The following is a 16,594-nucleotide window of genomic DNA, read 5'->3' as shown; positions in this document are numbered from 1 at the left end:
CCTCGCCTCTTCTTTCCGCCACGAGAGGGAGCCACAGACCAAAATGTCTAAGTGAATCTTCTTTTTTTTTTTTTTTTTTTAGGTTTAGTTAGAAGTGGCTTGTGCATTGTGTTTCGTTTATGTTAATGTTTTCATTGTTAAATATCCATCCATCCATCCATCCATTTTCTGTACACCCTTGTCCCTTAGTGGAGTCGGGAGGGGTGCTGGTGCCCATCTCCAGCTAACGTTCTGGGCGAGAGGCGGGGTCACCCTGGACAGGTCGCCAGTCTGTCACAGGGCAACACAGAGACAGGCAGGACAAACAACCACGCACACACACACTTCCACCTAGGGAGAATTTAGACAGACCAATTAACCTCTCAGTTTTTGGACTGTGGGAGGAAGCCGGAGTGCCCGGAGAGAACCCACGCATGCACAGGGAGAACATGCAAACTCCATGCAGAAAGACCCCGGGCTGGGAATCGAACCCAGAACCTTCTTGCTGCAAGGCAACAGCTCTATTGTTAAATATACCTATTTCATTTTTTCAAACATACATTATTAATGGAGGGGCCATGCTCGGGACCTCCAACTAGCAGGACTCCTTACTGGTTGGGGTCACCGGGTAGTTTCATACTGTGGTAAATCCGCTTCTGCCTATTGATAACTTAAAAACGCAACGCACTTTGTGGATGAGAAACAGAGACAACATTATAGATAACAATTGCTATTGCATCATAAATCAGATCGCAATAAATATATTTATTTATTTACAATTTTTCCCATATAAACATGCATCATGGACATGAAGTCCATATTGATTCAATCTTCCATTTGGAGTAGGGAACAAACTGTTCCTGCTCTGATGAATCATAGAGAAAAGTGACTAAAACAGGATAGACCATAATCTTTACTCTCCATCTTAAAGTCCTTGAGACATGCACCCTGTAGGGAGGACAGGTAGCACAGATTGTTAGATTAGAATCGTTGTTCGGTGAGAAAAGACAGGTGTGTCCAAACGTCTAGCTACTGACAGGTTAGGTGAAGCTGATTAATACTGTACAGGTAATCCTTTATCTTCATTGTTCCACCACCTTTCCAACAACACTTGCAATATTACACAGTTTAATCTTTTTCCAATCTGACCATAAAACGATATCTTCTGCAGACATTTGACTTGTCCATGCGACTATCTAGGCTCTAACTGAGCTTGAAGACTTCAGTAGAAGCAGGAGCTTCTTTCTTAGTCGGGAGCCTCTCAGTCTATTTTGATGTCAAACAAAAATGACAGTAGGGGATCATTTGATCACCATTGCCAAGGAAAGAGGACATCAGTCCATCTGGACAAATGATCCAAGAGTGTACTAAAAGACCTTTCACATCCAGGACGTGCCTACTACACTCCCTCACTACCCTCGCATCAGGCAGCATGTCAACACACAGAGTTTGTACAAACCAGCTCAGGATCCGCTTCTTCTCTCATGCTGTGGGCAGCTTGCTAAAACAACCACCCTGAAAACAGGGTGGGAAGCACAGGGGTCACAAATGAGGAGTTTAAGAACTCCTCATCAAATCTTTTAAAAACCCATTTGGCAACTAAACTAAAATTCTTGTCTTTGTCGCTACAGAAGTATGCACAAAGTTTAAGAAATATAGCATTGAACACACTATATGGTGTGTTCAGGCTATATGGCCTGAATACACCATATAGTTCTAAGAATTTCTTAATTATTTAGAATTATCACAGATTTTATTTCTATTTTTAACCGGATTCTTTTTCTTTTCAATAACATTTTATCACAAATATGAATATTTGAACAGGGGATGCACATTTCTTTTCTTATTGCCAAATCTTTTTTGTATTTACGTTTTTAATGTATTTATCTCTTATGTGAAATGCCAATATAACTTAACTTAACTTATAATATAAGTTGTCATGTCAACTTGCTTTTCCATCAGATGTTTTTTTTTTCCAAAACTGACCTGAATTGGTAAATCAGGGCATCCTTTAAGAAGGTAAAGGGTGATGCATTAGATCAACCAATGAACAACCAGTCTGACAATGGAAGGACAAGGATTTGGATAAGGTCAACAGCCAGCATGAAGAGGAAGAGGAGCGAGGTTGTGATGAAGGAATAGATAATGATTTGTGACCCACAACAAGATGCTGATGGACTTCTTTTCACTCTACTCCTCATTCTTTAACCCTGTTGACCATATTATCTCAGTACGAAGAAGGAAAGCAGGAAGATTGCGCTCTAATTTCTACAGCACTGCATGTACAAATTTCCTTAAGGGGATTGTCTTATAGTCCCATTTCTACCTTACTTTTTTTTTCCCCCGTTGTCCTCTGCAGTGTTGTCCTTAGCTACACACAATGAAACAAGAACTTGTCACTCTGATGGCACTGCAGGATTTTGAGGAAAAGACCGGCTTTTGTAGGTAATCCATGTTTTGCTATTTGTACGGATTGTTTTCAGAAATGCATTTGCTGCTTTGCAAATACCAAGGATTATTCAAAAAATGCTCCAAAATAACTGTGAAGGGGCCTTCAAGAGACTATTTTTTTTATTAAATCAAGCATGTTTTCCCATTCATAGACAGTCTGATCATTACTCTGGTTTTAAAGTTAAGTAGTGATTGTTTTCCCAGATTACTGTGAAAAACCAGGATGTGTCTGCAGAAATCTGATCACAGGGACAGTATTTGAGTTACAGATTAGGAAGGATCCTTACTGAGCACATGTGCTTCTTTACGCTTCAGTCATATGGTATTTTAAAATACCTGTGTTTATAGTGATTATATGAATTATTGGAATGATAATTTCACCATAGCAGACTATTAACCTGTTATGTTTTACTCCATGCACACAAACATAAACTGTGACCTCTGGAAACTGTGCTTGAAAGAACCAGCTACCTGAGTGTAAATAATCAACAATAGCAAAGGGTTGGCTCAACCCTTTGCCGTTGAAATAGAATAAAATCAGCCATTTCCACACAATGTAAAGGAGCGGTTTCAATAAGAGCCTCAGATAAAAAGCACCCAGAGGACAAGCATAGCTGTGACCTGTGTTGACTTCCTGCATTCCTGAGAGCAGAGGCTCACCAATTCACGCTCCAGTCCGTCAGATGAAAGGGAGATCCTTCACAGCACACAGCTGTTCGAAGACCCAGGAGAGGCCGCAGCAGAACAACGGAGTACACGTGTTGCAGTGTGGGAAACCAAGACTGTCCCGCTCTGACAGCAGAATACAGGAGCAGTCCAGCATATACCTTCAAGTAAACCCAAACAGAAATTGCTGCAAACCAAGTTCTCATTGCTAGTGAGGCTGGCTATAAATATGAACATTCTTATTTTTCCAGAAATACTCAAAAGAAAATGTAATCCATTTTAATAACAAGGTTTTTTTTAATTGTCTAAGCCCTTAAAATACATTTAATCTGGATTATTTTTTCTTTTTTACCTATGGTCTTCTCTGTAGCTTTTTGAACTTTACAAAGTTAGTTCTGCAGCACTTCCTCAAGAGGAACATGAGTCAAGTTAATCATGTCGGGAGTCTCTCCTCTCCTTCCCTAATTTGAAAGTATAACATGTCCTGATATTAGACAGCCTCCTCAGGGTGGCCCTGTGTGCTCATAATGACAAATACTGAGTCAGCACATGAATGGCCAAGGTGCACATTAAATGCCCTGACAAAGAGCAGCACTAATGAGCTCCCTCTCCTAACTTCTCTTTCACCGCCTCTAACAGACAGACTTTCAGCTCCTCCCTGCTCGCTTTGCCTCACTCCATCTCACTCTGCCTTTCTCCCACTGTGCACTTCTAAGCAAATTACTCTCTTTATCTGAGCCTCTGCAGAGCCAGTGCTGTGTGGATCTCTGGGACGTTAAGAGCTGCTTGGAAATGAAGAGGGAGAGCAGGTTGGTTCGTTGGATCTGGTGGGCTGTGGTTGTGACAGCTTTGTTCCTGCTGGGCTTCTGCATTGGTGAGACACAGAAACACAACCTAACACAAAGTGTATGTTTGGGGCTGTTTGCTTTTGACTCAAATGTCGCAGTGTTGTAGGGACATTTAGTTTAATCACATGGTTTTTGCTCAGTAGCCACTGTAATTGCATTAGCAATTTTGATACGAAGAGGTTATGTTTCGTGATGCTCTTTAGTTTCAGTGTGACTGTCACCACTTTGACTCATTCAATATCTTTGGCACTAGCAGCAGGGTAACTCACTGCCTACAACCACAGCTGTGTTAAAAATAATGGTGATTCTCCACAGCAGATAAGTGTTTTTGACCAAAATCCGTGTGACCATCCCCCACTTTGAAGGACTGAGCAACTTAACCCACATGAAACACAAGCAACCTCAAACAATGAATCATTGTAGCATTGTAGCGTTCTTTGGAAAGATACTAACAGCGTCACCTGAAGCATATGTCAGATATCAAACATAGAGATTAAACTCAAAGGAATCTTGAGCTTATTTAAGTGCAACTTAGGACTGCAGAGCAGAAAACTGCTGCAGGAAGTTAGAAAAGTAGCAGTGGTGGCATTGTTTATGATTTATTTATTGAATTTTTTTACTTTGTCCCGTGCCACTATCTATTTCATTGTAATGCTTCTGTACTTTTTAATATGTGTTCACTGAAAAGTTAACTTTAATGCTAGCAACAATTAGCCAAGCCACCAGTGTTTGAAGTGTCCACTGGAAGATAAACACCTGAAAGCCACAGAACATTGCTGGTAACATACTAAAGGTGGTATTTCAAACTTGCCCACATTACAAAAAATACTTGCACAGTGGTATATACTGTTAACCTCAAATTGCTCTTACCTAGTAACAAATTTAAAGATAGCCTTTTAACTTTACAAACATTTTCCTTCTGCAGAGATGTAGCATAAATGTTTTTGGAATGGTGCTGCCAGTATTTTGACTTGAATCTGATCGAGAACCTGAGGAGGAAGCTGAAAATAATGGTGATGGGAAAAAACGTCAAAAACCTGGAGCACATTACAAACAAATATATTGTCAAACTAACAGTGGAAACATGCAAAAAAAATGAGCAAAACTATAAGAGGATTGATCATTGTAATCCTAATAAATATTTTACCATTGATTATTGACAAGGGTACAAATCACCTTCTTTATGACCTATTAAAATCTAAGTAAAAGCAGAAGTTTTTAGATTGATACTTTTACATTTTTTTGTTTCTTTTTGATATTTGAGAGTATTTGGACCTTATCTCTCACTGTTTTACTGTTATCTTCATAGAAGGGATTTATAACAAATAATTATCTACATAATATCTGCTAATCTTTCAAACATCTCAACTGTTTGCTTTGGACGCTTTGTGTTTTAGGATGGTTCTCAAAGCGCTCAAAGGCAACTGCAAACAACCACAAGACCTCAAGCAAATACCTGGTGGAGTTTTTGGATGAAATGCAGCCAGACCTGATCAGAGACCATCTCAGGTAAACAAAAGAACCGATTCCAAACGAGGCTTTTCAAAAGGGCCTCTGCACCCAAAGAATTAAAGGAATGTGCCGGCTTCTAATTTCGTTCCGTCCATGCCGGAGAAAGAAACAACTCGGAGAGCAAGCTGTATTGAATTTCAAAATCAGATATTAAAAAAAAACCAGCTGACCCAAGCCTTAAGACCACATGAGTGTCACAGCAACTGTCCTTCTTGCAGGAAATTCACCCGTCTCCCCCATCTGGCTGGAACGGAGCAGAATCTGAAATACGCAGAGGAGATCATGAAGGAGTGGCGGGACTTTGGATTGGACTCAGTGGAGATGGTGCCCTATGACATCCTGTTGTCCTATCCCAATAAATCACAGCCAAACTACATCTCCATAGTGGATCACAGTGGGAAAGAGGTAAGGAAGCTGCCAGCAAGTACGATGTGCAGCAAGACTGACTCGTATAGCAGAAGACTGCATTTGTTTTCTTGCGTTTTGCATTCAGAATAACTTTCCCCATGTCTGGAGCTCACATTTACAAACTAATTTGACAGCATTCCTTGTGCGTGACTGGAAAACATTTTGTGAAACAAACCTAATTTACTGTCTTTAGCACTGTGAAGGAAGCTTCTCCACAATCCCTTCATTGATCCCAATGAAGTGAAAAAATGTAGATTTTCTCACAAATTTTAATGATAAGGCTAATTCAGTCCAAAAACCACCTCAGAGTGTGATTGTGACGTGCATGTGGGGATCGCATACCACTCCAGGCAGTTTCTCCTCCTTCCCCCTGCAAGTTTTCACTCAGGTCCAAGGTCCTTTTATAGTTTCACTGTGAGATAAACTTCTGCTTGTGTCTTATGACACAGATAATGAAACAGCACAAAAACAACAAAGAACTGGGACTGTTGTTGCTGCATGCTGGGATGCAGCGAGGAATTCTGACAAAATTCAGACTTACATTCAAGATAATTCAGTAATATTTTTCAGCTGACAAACGTCCAGCTGGACAACACCCATGTCCACTTTTGATCGTCACGTCTGGAGGCACAAAGCGAGGAAGTTTGATTTTATGGTAATAAAGTCCCAAATATGTTTAAGCCTCCACCAGCTCAGGAAAGCTGATGCGTGGTCACTGTTTTTTTTTTTTAATTTTCATTGTGATTTCAATGTACCAACACTAATGTAATCAGCTCTCGCAATTTACTGTCGTAGTTTTATATTTAATATTTTGTTCAAATTGTATGTTTTACTTTATTCAGAGATGATACCAAAAGGAAACGATCTAAGTTGGACTTAGCTACAGCGCTGTAAAATTTGCTCTTAAATCTATATTTCTTTTAAAATGTAAATTTAAAGTGGCATTTCATTATTAAGGAAATAAAACAAAAGTGATTTACCTTTAAATCTAATAACAGCATTAGTTGCCAATAAGCGTTTCCCGTAACATCAGTGTGGAGTATTTTCAGCCCACTTTTCTTTGCCAAATTATTTTAATTCAGCCACATTGGAAAACTAGTAAGTATGAGTATGAAGTTTAAATTAATTAAAAAGCATCTCAGCTTGATTTACATAAAGATTGTTGAGAGATATGCTGAACAATTGAAGTGTGATGGCTTCGCACCATCACAGTATCAACATTTCACTTTAGTCAGTATGATTAGTCAGATTAATCACGGTTTATTCATGCTTATTCACAGGAGTGATTACTTTTCCCCACTAATAACAGAAATCATTATTTGTATTTACAAACAGTGTATAAAACTGTGTGTAAAACAGAAAAACAACAAACCTTCAAGTCAGATGCAAATGAGACAAAATGGATGGTAAAAATTCAGTTCATTGAACTCTCATAACCCAACAGCTGAGCATGAAATTTGTTCCAAAAATATACCAGAACTGATTGACTAATTGAACACGAGTGATGCTAAAACCACACAAGGGAAAAACACAAAGGCAGAGTTAAAATAAATCTGTGACAGAGTGTAACAAAGTAAAAAAATATAATGCAACCACTAACCCAATAAACTTAAAGAATATTATCTAAATGAGTTCATCTGCTTCTTATCTCCTGAAATTAGTACATTAACAATTCTGTGTTAAAGCAAACTAAATGGAAGTTTTTTGCTTATATGCTTGTTATAAGTTTTATCTGTTTTATTATTGCTATGTTAGTTGCTGTTAACAAAATGGAGAGCCATAAAAAGCTCAATATTGTAATTTGCGTATGTGAATCAAAGCACAAATATTAGTGTCCTTTATTTGTGTAATGTTTTGTACAGTGGAGTTCAAAATGCATATTTACACATAGAGGATATAAAGTTTATTGTACTGAGTCTTTTCACATGAAACAATCAGATTTATCATGAACAGTAATTAAGGCAAAACTGTAGAAAATATATATACATTTTGCATTTAAGATGAAATCCCTTCTTTGTCTGTATATATAATCTGCATATGTTATTAGAAGTATTTTTAGCTGCAAATGCATCCTTTTCTACAAAATATCAAGCGTACACTGAAGGAATGCTATGTCATTGCATTTAGGCAATAAACTTGATATTTTCTTATTTTAAAAAGTAAATGAATTATTTATTTTTAATTTTGGCATTGAATGAAATAAACCAAGTGTTTAAAATAAGATGTCTGCAGTTGTTTTTATCTCAGTACTTGATTACGGTTACTAATCATCAGAAAAGTTTACAACTAAGAAAATATTTAACAGCAGCCCTGTTTATTATTATACTGTAAGATGCTGCAACGTATTGCAATGTGCTGCTTTGTATCATATTGTGTCATATTATATTTGATTGTAATATAATATCAAAGTCAAAATGAGTCAAAAGCACACAATACGTTGCATCAGATTGTATTACTGTGTAACTGTGTTGTTTTCTTTACACTTCTGTTGTGCCAAATATGATTGTTTCATGTTAAATTTAAAAAAACAATGATGACATGAAGCACAAGGAACTTCAAAAAGCTGGCAACAGACTCAATTATTCAGCTTAATGTCATTCTGGTCTCATTATGTCTTCGCTGTGGCAGGTTTTTAACACCAGCTTGGCTGAACCAGTTCCACAAGGCTACGAGGACGTCTCCAACATCGTGCCTCCATACAGTGCTTACTCTCCCAAGGGACATCCGGAGGTGCATTCAGATCCACACAGACACAATCACGATGAAAACGGAAAGCAGTGCAGCAAAATATGGTTCTTCTTTATTTCATGTCCCTTCAGGGAGATTTGGTGTACGTGAACTACGGCCGGACAGAGGACTTCCTCCAGTTAGAGAGAGAGATGAACGTCAGTGTGACAGGGAAGATTGTAATAGTCAGATACGGGAAAATATTCAGAGGCAATAAGGTATTTAAAGTTGTGATCTGAACTCAATGCTACACTTTTATCTGACATGACCAACATTAATAAGCACTTTCTCCTCTTGTGCTCCTTCTGTCTCAAAGGTGAAGAACGCCATGTCAGCAGGAGCAAAGGGAGTCATTATGTTTTCTGATCCTGCTGATTATTGGGCAGCAGGAGTCAAGGTAACATAACACAAAGTTAAAAAATAAAAATAAAAAACACACATTCCAGGTTAAAAAAGTAAGAAATGTGGAATTCATTCTATCGATCCCTTGTTATTTACCGTCTGGGAGATTGTGAGTGGTGGGAAATAGATACAACACAACTTCTGTCACTAACCGTGGCTTTGTGCAGCCGTACCCTGACGGCTGGAACCTGCCTGGCGGAGGAGCTCAGAGAGGAAATGTCCTCAACCTGAACGGAGCAGGAGACCCCCTCACACCAGGATACCCAGCTAAAGGTGTGCTAGAAAAGCTTCCTATAGCCTGTAGGAGGCATAAAATGTTGTCACAGTCACAGAGAAAGCCACAAGAATTTCAAACTCGCCGCACGCCAGTGGAATAACAGCACAGCATAACAAGTGCTGTTTTTCCAAAGCTCTTGTTATGCTGTGGAATAACAGGCAGGTTGTTCCACAGTTAACCTGTGGAACAACATGGTTTGTTCAGATGTGACCAATTTGGGTTTTCTGAACTGCAAACAAAATGATTTAAGTGGTTGAAAAGTACAAAACATAAACCTGAACCTGAACACAACACCTTCACCATAAAACATGGTGGTGGCCGCATCATGCTGTGGGGAGATGTTTCTTAAGCAATAACAATTTTATCAGGTCATTTTAAGTAGGAATATGGATGAAACTAAAAGCAAGGAATCCTGGGTAGAAAGCTTGGAGAGGACTTGAGGTTATAGCTGAGGTTTGTCTGTTAGCAAGAGAGCTAGCATGAACACAGACAGAGCTGCAAAAAGAGAGTTTAGATCCATGTGTTCAAATGGCTTAGTCAAAGTCCAGACCTAAATGAGCTGATGAATGGAAAGTCATAAAAAAAACTTTCCTATCAATTTAAAGTGACAAAATGAGGAAAAGGTTACGGATGAGTTAGCATAGAAAAGTAGATAGGACAGTTTGTCACACCTGTGTGTTTCCATCCAGAATACACCTACAGACTCAATCCGGAGGAAGGAGTCGGACTTCCCAAGATTCCTGTTCATCCGATCGGCTTCCACGATGCAATACACCTCCTAAAGTACATATTTTCTCTACTAGATGATGATGATATGTGTCCAAATCATCATCTAACATGCAAAGTACTGCTTGCATATTTGCTGTAGGTAACTGTAGTCATTAATTTTTGTATGTAAAATATTTACGATGCGTTTGAAATACAACAGAAACATGGGGGGGCAGATTCCACCCAACAACTGGAAAGGAGCTCTGAACGTCTCCTATAAGACCGGACCGGGCTTCACCGAAGACTTCAAGAGTCAGTAAGTGCTCCTGATACTGAAGGTATCATTCTGCAATAAGACAATACTCACACTCCCTCATTTGTTAAAACCAACATCTCTTCTGTTAAACGGTCCTTCTGCCACTTCAGTTCGGTCTTCACTCTGTTTTGATTTATTAGGTGCTTCATCCTGCCTTTTTTTTTTTTCTTGTTGCTCATTTCCAAACTTGTGACCCTTTGGTGGCAAGCAGCCAGTGGAAGCACAATGAGGCCTCTTGTGCCTTCTGTCTGTGGCACACATTCATTTTCACACATAACCCTGCATGGAAACAGCATGCTGCACCGCAAACACGCTTGGAAACTAGAATAAATGTTGCCCTTTCAGCAGTCGTTTAATGTTGACATTTGCTCCTTTTGGTGTTTATTTCTCATCTTTGTTTGGATCCTGTGTCGTTGCAGGAAGGTGCGAATGAACATCTACAGTAACAGGCAGGTATCGAGGATCTACAACGTCATTGGAAAGATCAGAGGAGCTTTGGAGCCAGGTACTTATTTATCTAAAATTAACTCATGAAACATACCTGCTGTCTATTATTATACATGGTTTCTAATAGAGTAGTCTGGTGCTTGCAGGCAAGGTCACAGACAGGGCAAGTTTTGTATCAGGGCTACAAATCTATTATTAAAAATGACAAAGCGGTTTATTAAACTCATATCGTTACATTCCTAAAAATAACGGCTTAAATCATATTTTGGCAAAAGTGATTGTGGAATAAAAACAATCATCCACTTTTTGTCCTCGAAAGATTAATTAAGCAAAAAGAAAATAATTTTTGGCATAAAAGGCAATAATCATAAGAAGGTGAGGATTGAACTGCTGTTGTACAGACAGATATGTGATCCTGGGAGGGCACCGTGACGCCTGGGTGTTTGGAGGAATCGACCCGATGTCTGGAGCAGCGGTGGTCCACGAAACAGTGAGGAGTGCTGGCAAGCTGCTCAGAAAAGGTGCAACTTCTCAAACGAGTAAAACGGATAACAATAGATCTGGTGATGAGTTTTTCAGCGTCTCTATCTGATCGTGGCGTGTAGGTTGGAGGCCGAGGAGGACTGTGGTATTTGCCAGCTGGGATGCAGAAGAGTTTGGTCTTCTGGGATCGACGGAATGGGCCGAGGTAGCACAGAAGCAATCGTGTATACGGGTTTATTGACACGTAGACGGCGCACTGACTGAACTTCATCAATCCCAACAGGACAATGCCAGGCTGCTGCAGGAGAGAGCTGTGGCCTACATCAATGCAGACTCCGCCATAGAGGGTGAACAAGCAAGAGTGTGACTCTGTCCTCTCAGTCAGAAGTAGTCGAATTGATTGGTTTTAATTTGTCTTTTTAAAATTCCAGGTATGTACACACTGAGGGTTGACTGCACTCCGTCACTGCACACGTTAGTCTACGACCTCACCAAGCAGGTGAGCGCAGCCTGTCTGATACATGTGGTTCTGATCAGTGTTCACTTATGAGGTCCATAAATATCAATTCCGTCTTGGTGTTTTTAATAATGCAACAATTGTACATAAAGTTACAAAAGGATCTCACCCCATGTTAATTTGAAATCTGGTGGCTTGTGGACTGTGACATTTTTCTTCCAGCAACTCTCAGTTTATTCATAATAACTTTAAGATATTTACACATTTGTGAATGATGACCTGCCTGTCCTATCTTTTTGTTTTGTTTTTAAATCTTGTCCACATTTGATTCTCGGTCCACATTTCTGTGCAGATATCAAGTCCAGAGGAAGGAGAGGAGGGAGTCTCTCTGTATGAGAGCTGGCATAAGAGAGACAACTGGACCAATGACCGTGACGCTCCCCGGTACAAAACCTTGTGATTTTATATAAATAACTACAAACTGTAATAAGAAAATAAGTTAAGAAGGAAAACCATTCTCTAAATGTTGTTTACTGTATGAGTTTGTCAACAAAAATGATCCAAAATCATGAATAATTAACCTACAGCGATGTTGCTGAAGTGATAAATGGGCTCTAATTTCTCTCTACCTGCTTTGAAATAGTAGATTTAATGCATTTCCTCCAAATCTAGAGACATTCATTTGTAGCTATTTACAGTTTTCATAATGCAGCAGCTTACACACCCAAACGCAGTCCAGTAGTAAAGTAGAAACAAAGTGGTAAATTGGTGTTTCCAACCAGCAGCCCCACCATTAACCAGTAAGAAAGTTACACACTTATGCTGAGCGTAGAAACAAATCGCAGCATAAAATAGTGCCACCTACTGGCTCATTTAAGGTAAAAAGAAATGCTCCTATATTTGGTATTAGCCTCTGCATGTGGATTTTATATGTTTCTCTAATATTATTTGCAGAAATGTTTAAGCTTAAGGTTGAATAAAGACTTAATCAATTCACATCATAGACCGTAAGATTTTGTTTTTTAATATCATGAGTGTTTTGTGGACTGCATGGTTTAGAGTTTTGTTTTGAAGTTCTCAGGAACTGAGCATTTCTTTAAAACAGCAAATTTTCTCCATTTCCTTTGGATAATCTCACCCAATCTCTTTGACAAAATGAAATCATGAAATGACGATGCAGTCATCACTACCCGACCATGTTAGACTGGTCAGTGGTAACAATGATCTTTTTTTGTGTTTGACTTTTCTCATGTATCCCTCTTTTGGTTACTTTGTATTTTTTTTCTAAGTACTTGTAACCATTTAGTGAATTCTTGTTTAGCAAGAAGATTTTTCTTCTTGCTTTCCAAGAGTCGCTGACATGTGATGTGATAAATTTTTAACCAGCTGTCATAAGTCTTCACAGCTGTTATAACACCAAAGACTGTTGTAAAAGTCTGTGTTTTGAATGCTTCCAGATGGAGAAAAAAATATTTAACCTACATTAAGATCAACTGAAAAACAATGAAGTGTGACTATAAAAGAAAATAAGTAACTGTGATGCCATTTGCAAACTATTACATTTATGCGATAACTTTTCAGATGGAAAATAGGCAACTATTTAAAATATGTTGTCTATTCTTAACTAATTATTTGGAAGGAAATATATATAAATCCAAAAATCACTAAGTAAGTATGTCTTCCTCCCTGGTTTGATTTAGGATCAGTAAACTTGGGTCAGGCAGTGATTTTGAGGCCTATTTTATCCGGCTGGGAATCGCGGCAGGCAGAGCCAGATACACCAAGAACAAGGTGAGACTCCTCAGAGTGCTGGATCTGCATACATAAAATAACCTTCTGCCACATTGTGTATTTTAAAGGTATAAAGTGTGAGCCTGAAGAGGTGTGCTTGGTTTGACTGACTTAGCACTTTCTAATCTTTTCTTACTCTGCTCATGTGGCAATGAAAAATCACTTTGACAGCCTGCTAACTTTTAAAAGTTAGTACATTTCTAATAGCAATATTTAAGAAAAGCCTTGTACAGTTTGGCTCTGATCTGAGTCTTGCTCAAAACTATTGAAGGTAATTATACTAAAAACTAACTGAAATGTTCTGCTCTCTGTTTGTTTGTGTGTCCGTTCAGAAAACAGAGCGATACAGTAGCTACCCCGTCTATCACAGTGTGTATGAAACCTTTGAGATAGTGGAGAGGTTTTACGACCCAACCTTCAGGAGGCTTCGGGCGGTGGCTCAGGTGAGAGGAGGTCTCATCTTCCTGTTGGCAGATTCCCAGGTGCTTCCTCTCGATGCTAACGAGTACGCAGACTCCCTGAGGAAGTACGCAGACAGCATCGCACATCTGGCACAGACACACACAGAGCTAATGGAGACGTACAAAGTGTCATTCGGTGAGCTCATGTTCACTTTTACCTGTTGATATTGCACAACTGCTGACCGCAACTATATCATGTATTTTTACAGCTGGAGTTAAAGATTTCTTAAAGTTTTCTTTTTGAATTTTCTAGAGTCTCTGTTTTCTGCAGTGAAGAACTTTACAAATGCAGCCAAAGGTTTCCATGAGCGCCTGCAGACTCTCAACATAGAGGAGTAAGAGCTTGAAACCTTTTACACCTGTGGTTAAGCGGAAAATAACAATAAATCAGTGGTTGAATCCTCTGATTTATGCACACATAGAAACTGTTGTTCCTCTTATCAGTGATTTCCAATGCAGTGGTATTTTGTGTTAGTCCTTTACAGGTGCGAATCATGAATGACCAACTCATGTACCTTGAGAGAGCCTTCATCGACCCTCTTGGCTTGCCAGGCAGACCCTTTTACAGGTTAATGATCTTCATACTTGTATGACAGTTCTACAGAATAAGTACAAGCCTTAATTACTCTGACAACTTATCACCAGTGTGCAGGGTGACTGTTTTGGCCCAGGTTTAATCTGCCAGATAAAGTTTTAGATGAGTGTGTCTGTCAGTAGGAATGAAAATCAGGACACTGATTGTATGATGAAATGTTTGACATTTACACAAGTAAGAGGGCTTTAAAACTCAATTTTTCCAACATCATAGTTGAACATTTTAAATCTACCACATTTATACCTACATATTATTATGTTTAATTTGGCCTATTAAACATAATAATATGTTTAATATTATTAAACATATATAATATGGTCTACTCAAATGTTGTAGACCATTTGATCTACAACAAATTTTATACACTTAAAAAAAACATTGAGTAGATCAACTTATCAGCCATTTCAGGTGCAAATTTGATTTATTCAATTATTTCAGTAATTATTTTATGTAATTCTTGTGCTACACTCGACAATTAAATAATTTTAACTTCTGCTGCTTCAAAAGAAAATCCCCATATCATACATATTTCTTTAATTTGATGCTTAGCCTTTCATAAATTCATACAAGGCCACACTACTTTATTTTGCTTAAGAGCTTTAAAGAGGATGACCGGATTTTCTCCTGTCTAATTTCAGCATGTTTTCAAGGAATGCACAATATGTTGCCTCACATCTCCACTCCTGTAACACAATGCTGTCTTTTCTCCCCCATCTCTACTCTGTATTTCAGGCATGTGATTTTCGCTCCCAGCAGCCATAACAAATATGCAGGGGAGTCTTTTCCTGGGATATACGACGCACTGTTTGACATTGAGAACTCAGCTGACCCAGAGAAGGCCTGGCGGGAAGTTAAGCGTCAGATCAGCATTGCAGCATTCACAGTTCATGCCGCTGCCATGACTCTGACGCCGCCTGCCTGAAAGCACAGTCTGAAGAAATCAGAGGACTGTAATATCACGATGTGATGAGACTGTATGTTTTTTTTTATCTTCAACACACTTAGACAAATCAAGCTCTGCAGCTTATCAGGTCAGTTTTCCAGACCTTGGTGAGTGCTGTGAACGTGATCAAAAAGCAAATTTCTTTGCTACTAATGAATTGTTTGGTACGAGAAACAACAATAAAAACACTGTAAACAATAAATTATTTGTTTTTCTTTAACACAGAATAAGGAGAAATTTATGTGGCAGTTTAATATTTAAGTTTTTTAAATACCTTGTACCCACGATAGCAACAATGAACCATGAATCGATGCCACATCAATGAATCAATGTATAGAATCATAAAAGCATTTATTTATATATACTGTAAAAACAATCAGTTTATGTCGGTGGTGTAGGGAAGTTCTTTAAATCAATCAAAGGACCATTATCAAAGTGGTGCTATAACATTTTTTAGCCATTTTACTTCAAAGTCCAGTTTACAATCTTGCCTGAATAGACCATCTGTGGGATCATTGTTGAACCAATGTTCAACACACGAGGGCGCCAGAGTCACAACCTTAATATTTCGAACACTGACACTTTTTAAAAGTAGGCTATTTCATGTAATCATCTGTTCAAAGACTGTTAGTGAATGTCAACATGTTTATGTCGACATAAACATGTTGACATTTTTCAACATGTTAGAAGCATACATAGCATGCTATGTGTGCTATGTTTACACATAGCATAATTTGTCTTCTTCAAAAGACATAGACACAAAAAACTAATTTACCTGTTCCTGATTAGTTTGTCTTTTTAGAAAACAGAAATTTAGAAATAATTTTGCACATTGTTTCTGTTTATAGCTTAAGAAAATTTGGGGGTTTGGTTATTGTACCTGGTTGTTAATATTCTATTTTTAAGGTGTCTCTGTAACGCCTACACAGGGACTTGAAGTCCACATGAGAATAAAAACATTTCTATATTTGAACATTTAGACTAATATGTTAATATTGGCACAGTCCATGTAAAAGTAATAACAATAAGTAAGTGACTGAAAAGAATAACAAACCAAGTGAAATAGTTTGAATCATCAGATCCCATGTAGGACTAATCAAAACTCTGATCTAACTTATTTAAT

At 38.4% G+C, this 16,594-nt stretch overlaps 1 protein-coding gene across 1 annotated transcript; it reads left to right on the top strand.

The window, feature by feature from the left end:
* Nucleotides 1-3,749: 3,749 nt before the first annotated feature.
* naalad2 (N-acetylated alpha-linked acidic dipeptidase 2) lies at nucleotides 3,750-15,673 on the top strand. The gene is made up of 20 exons (XM_008425493.2): nucleotides 3,750-3,970; nucleotides 5,342-5,453; nucleotides 5,675-5,861; nucleotides 8,493-8,594; nucleotides 8,684-8,809; nucleotides 8,908-8,988; nucleotides 9,161-9,266; nucleotides 9,960-10,053; nucleotides 10,199-10,294; nucleotides 10,714-10,799; nucleotides 11,143-11,262; nucleotides 11,347-11,429; nucleotides 11,508-11,571; nucleotides 11,656-11,723; nucleotides 12,034-12,125; nucleotides 13,382-13,472; nucleotides 13,805-14,069; nucleotides 14,187-14,268; nucleotides 14,409-14,501; nucleotides 15,261-15,673. Exons 1-20 carry the CDS (start codon nucleotides 3,889-3,891, stop codon nucleotides 15,448-15,450), a joined length of 2,220 nt encoding a protein of 739 aa, XP_008423715.1. The 5' UTR covers nucleotides 3,750-3,888; the 3' UTR covers nucleotides 15,451-15,673.
* Nucleotides 15,674-16,594: the final 921 nt, after the last annotated feature.

The sequence above is a fragment of the Poecilia reticulata genome, linkage group LG13 (assembly GCF_000633615.1).
Source record: "Poecilia reticulata strain Guanapo linkage group LG13, Guppy_female_1.0+MT, whole genome shotgun sequence".
NCBI classification, from domain to species: domain Eukaryota; kingdom Metazoa; phylum Chordata; class Actinopteri; order Cyprinodontiformes; family Poeciliidae; genus Poecilia; species Poecilia reticulata.
This window is presented reverse-complemented; position numbering and strand designations above follow the sequence as displayed.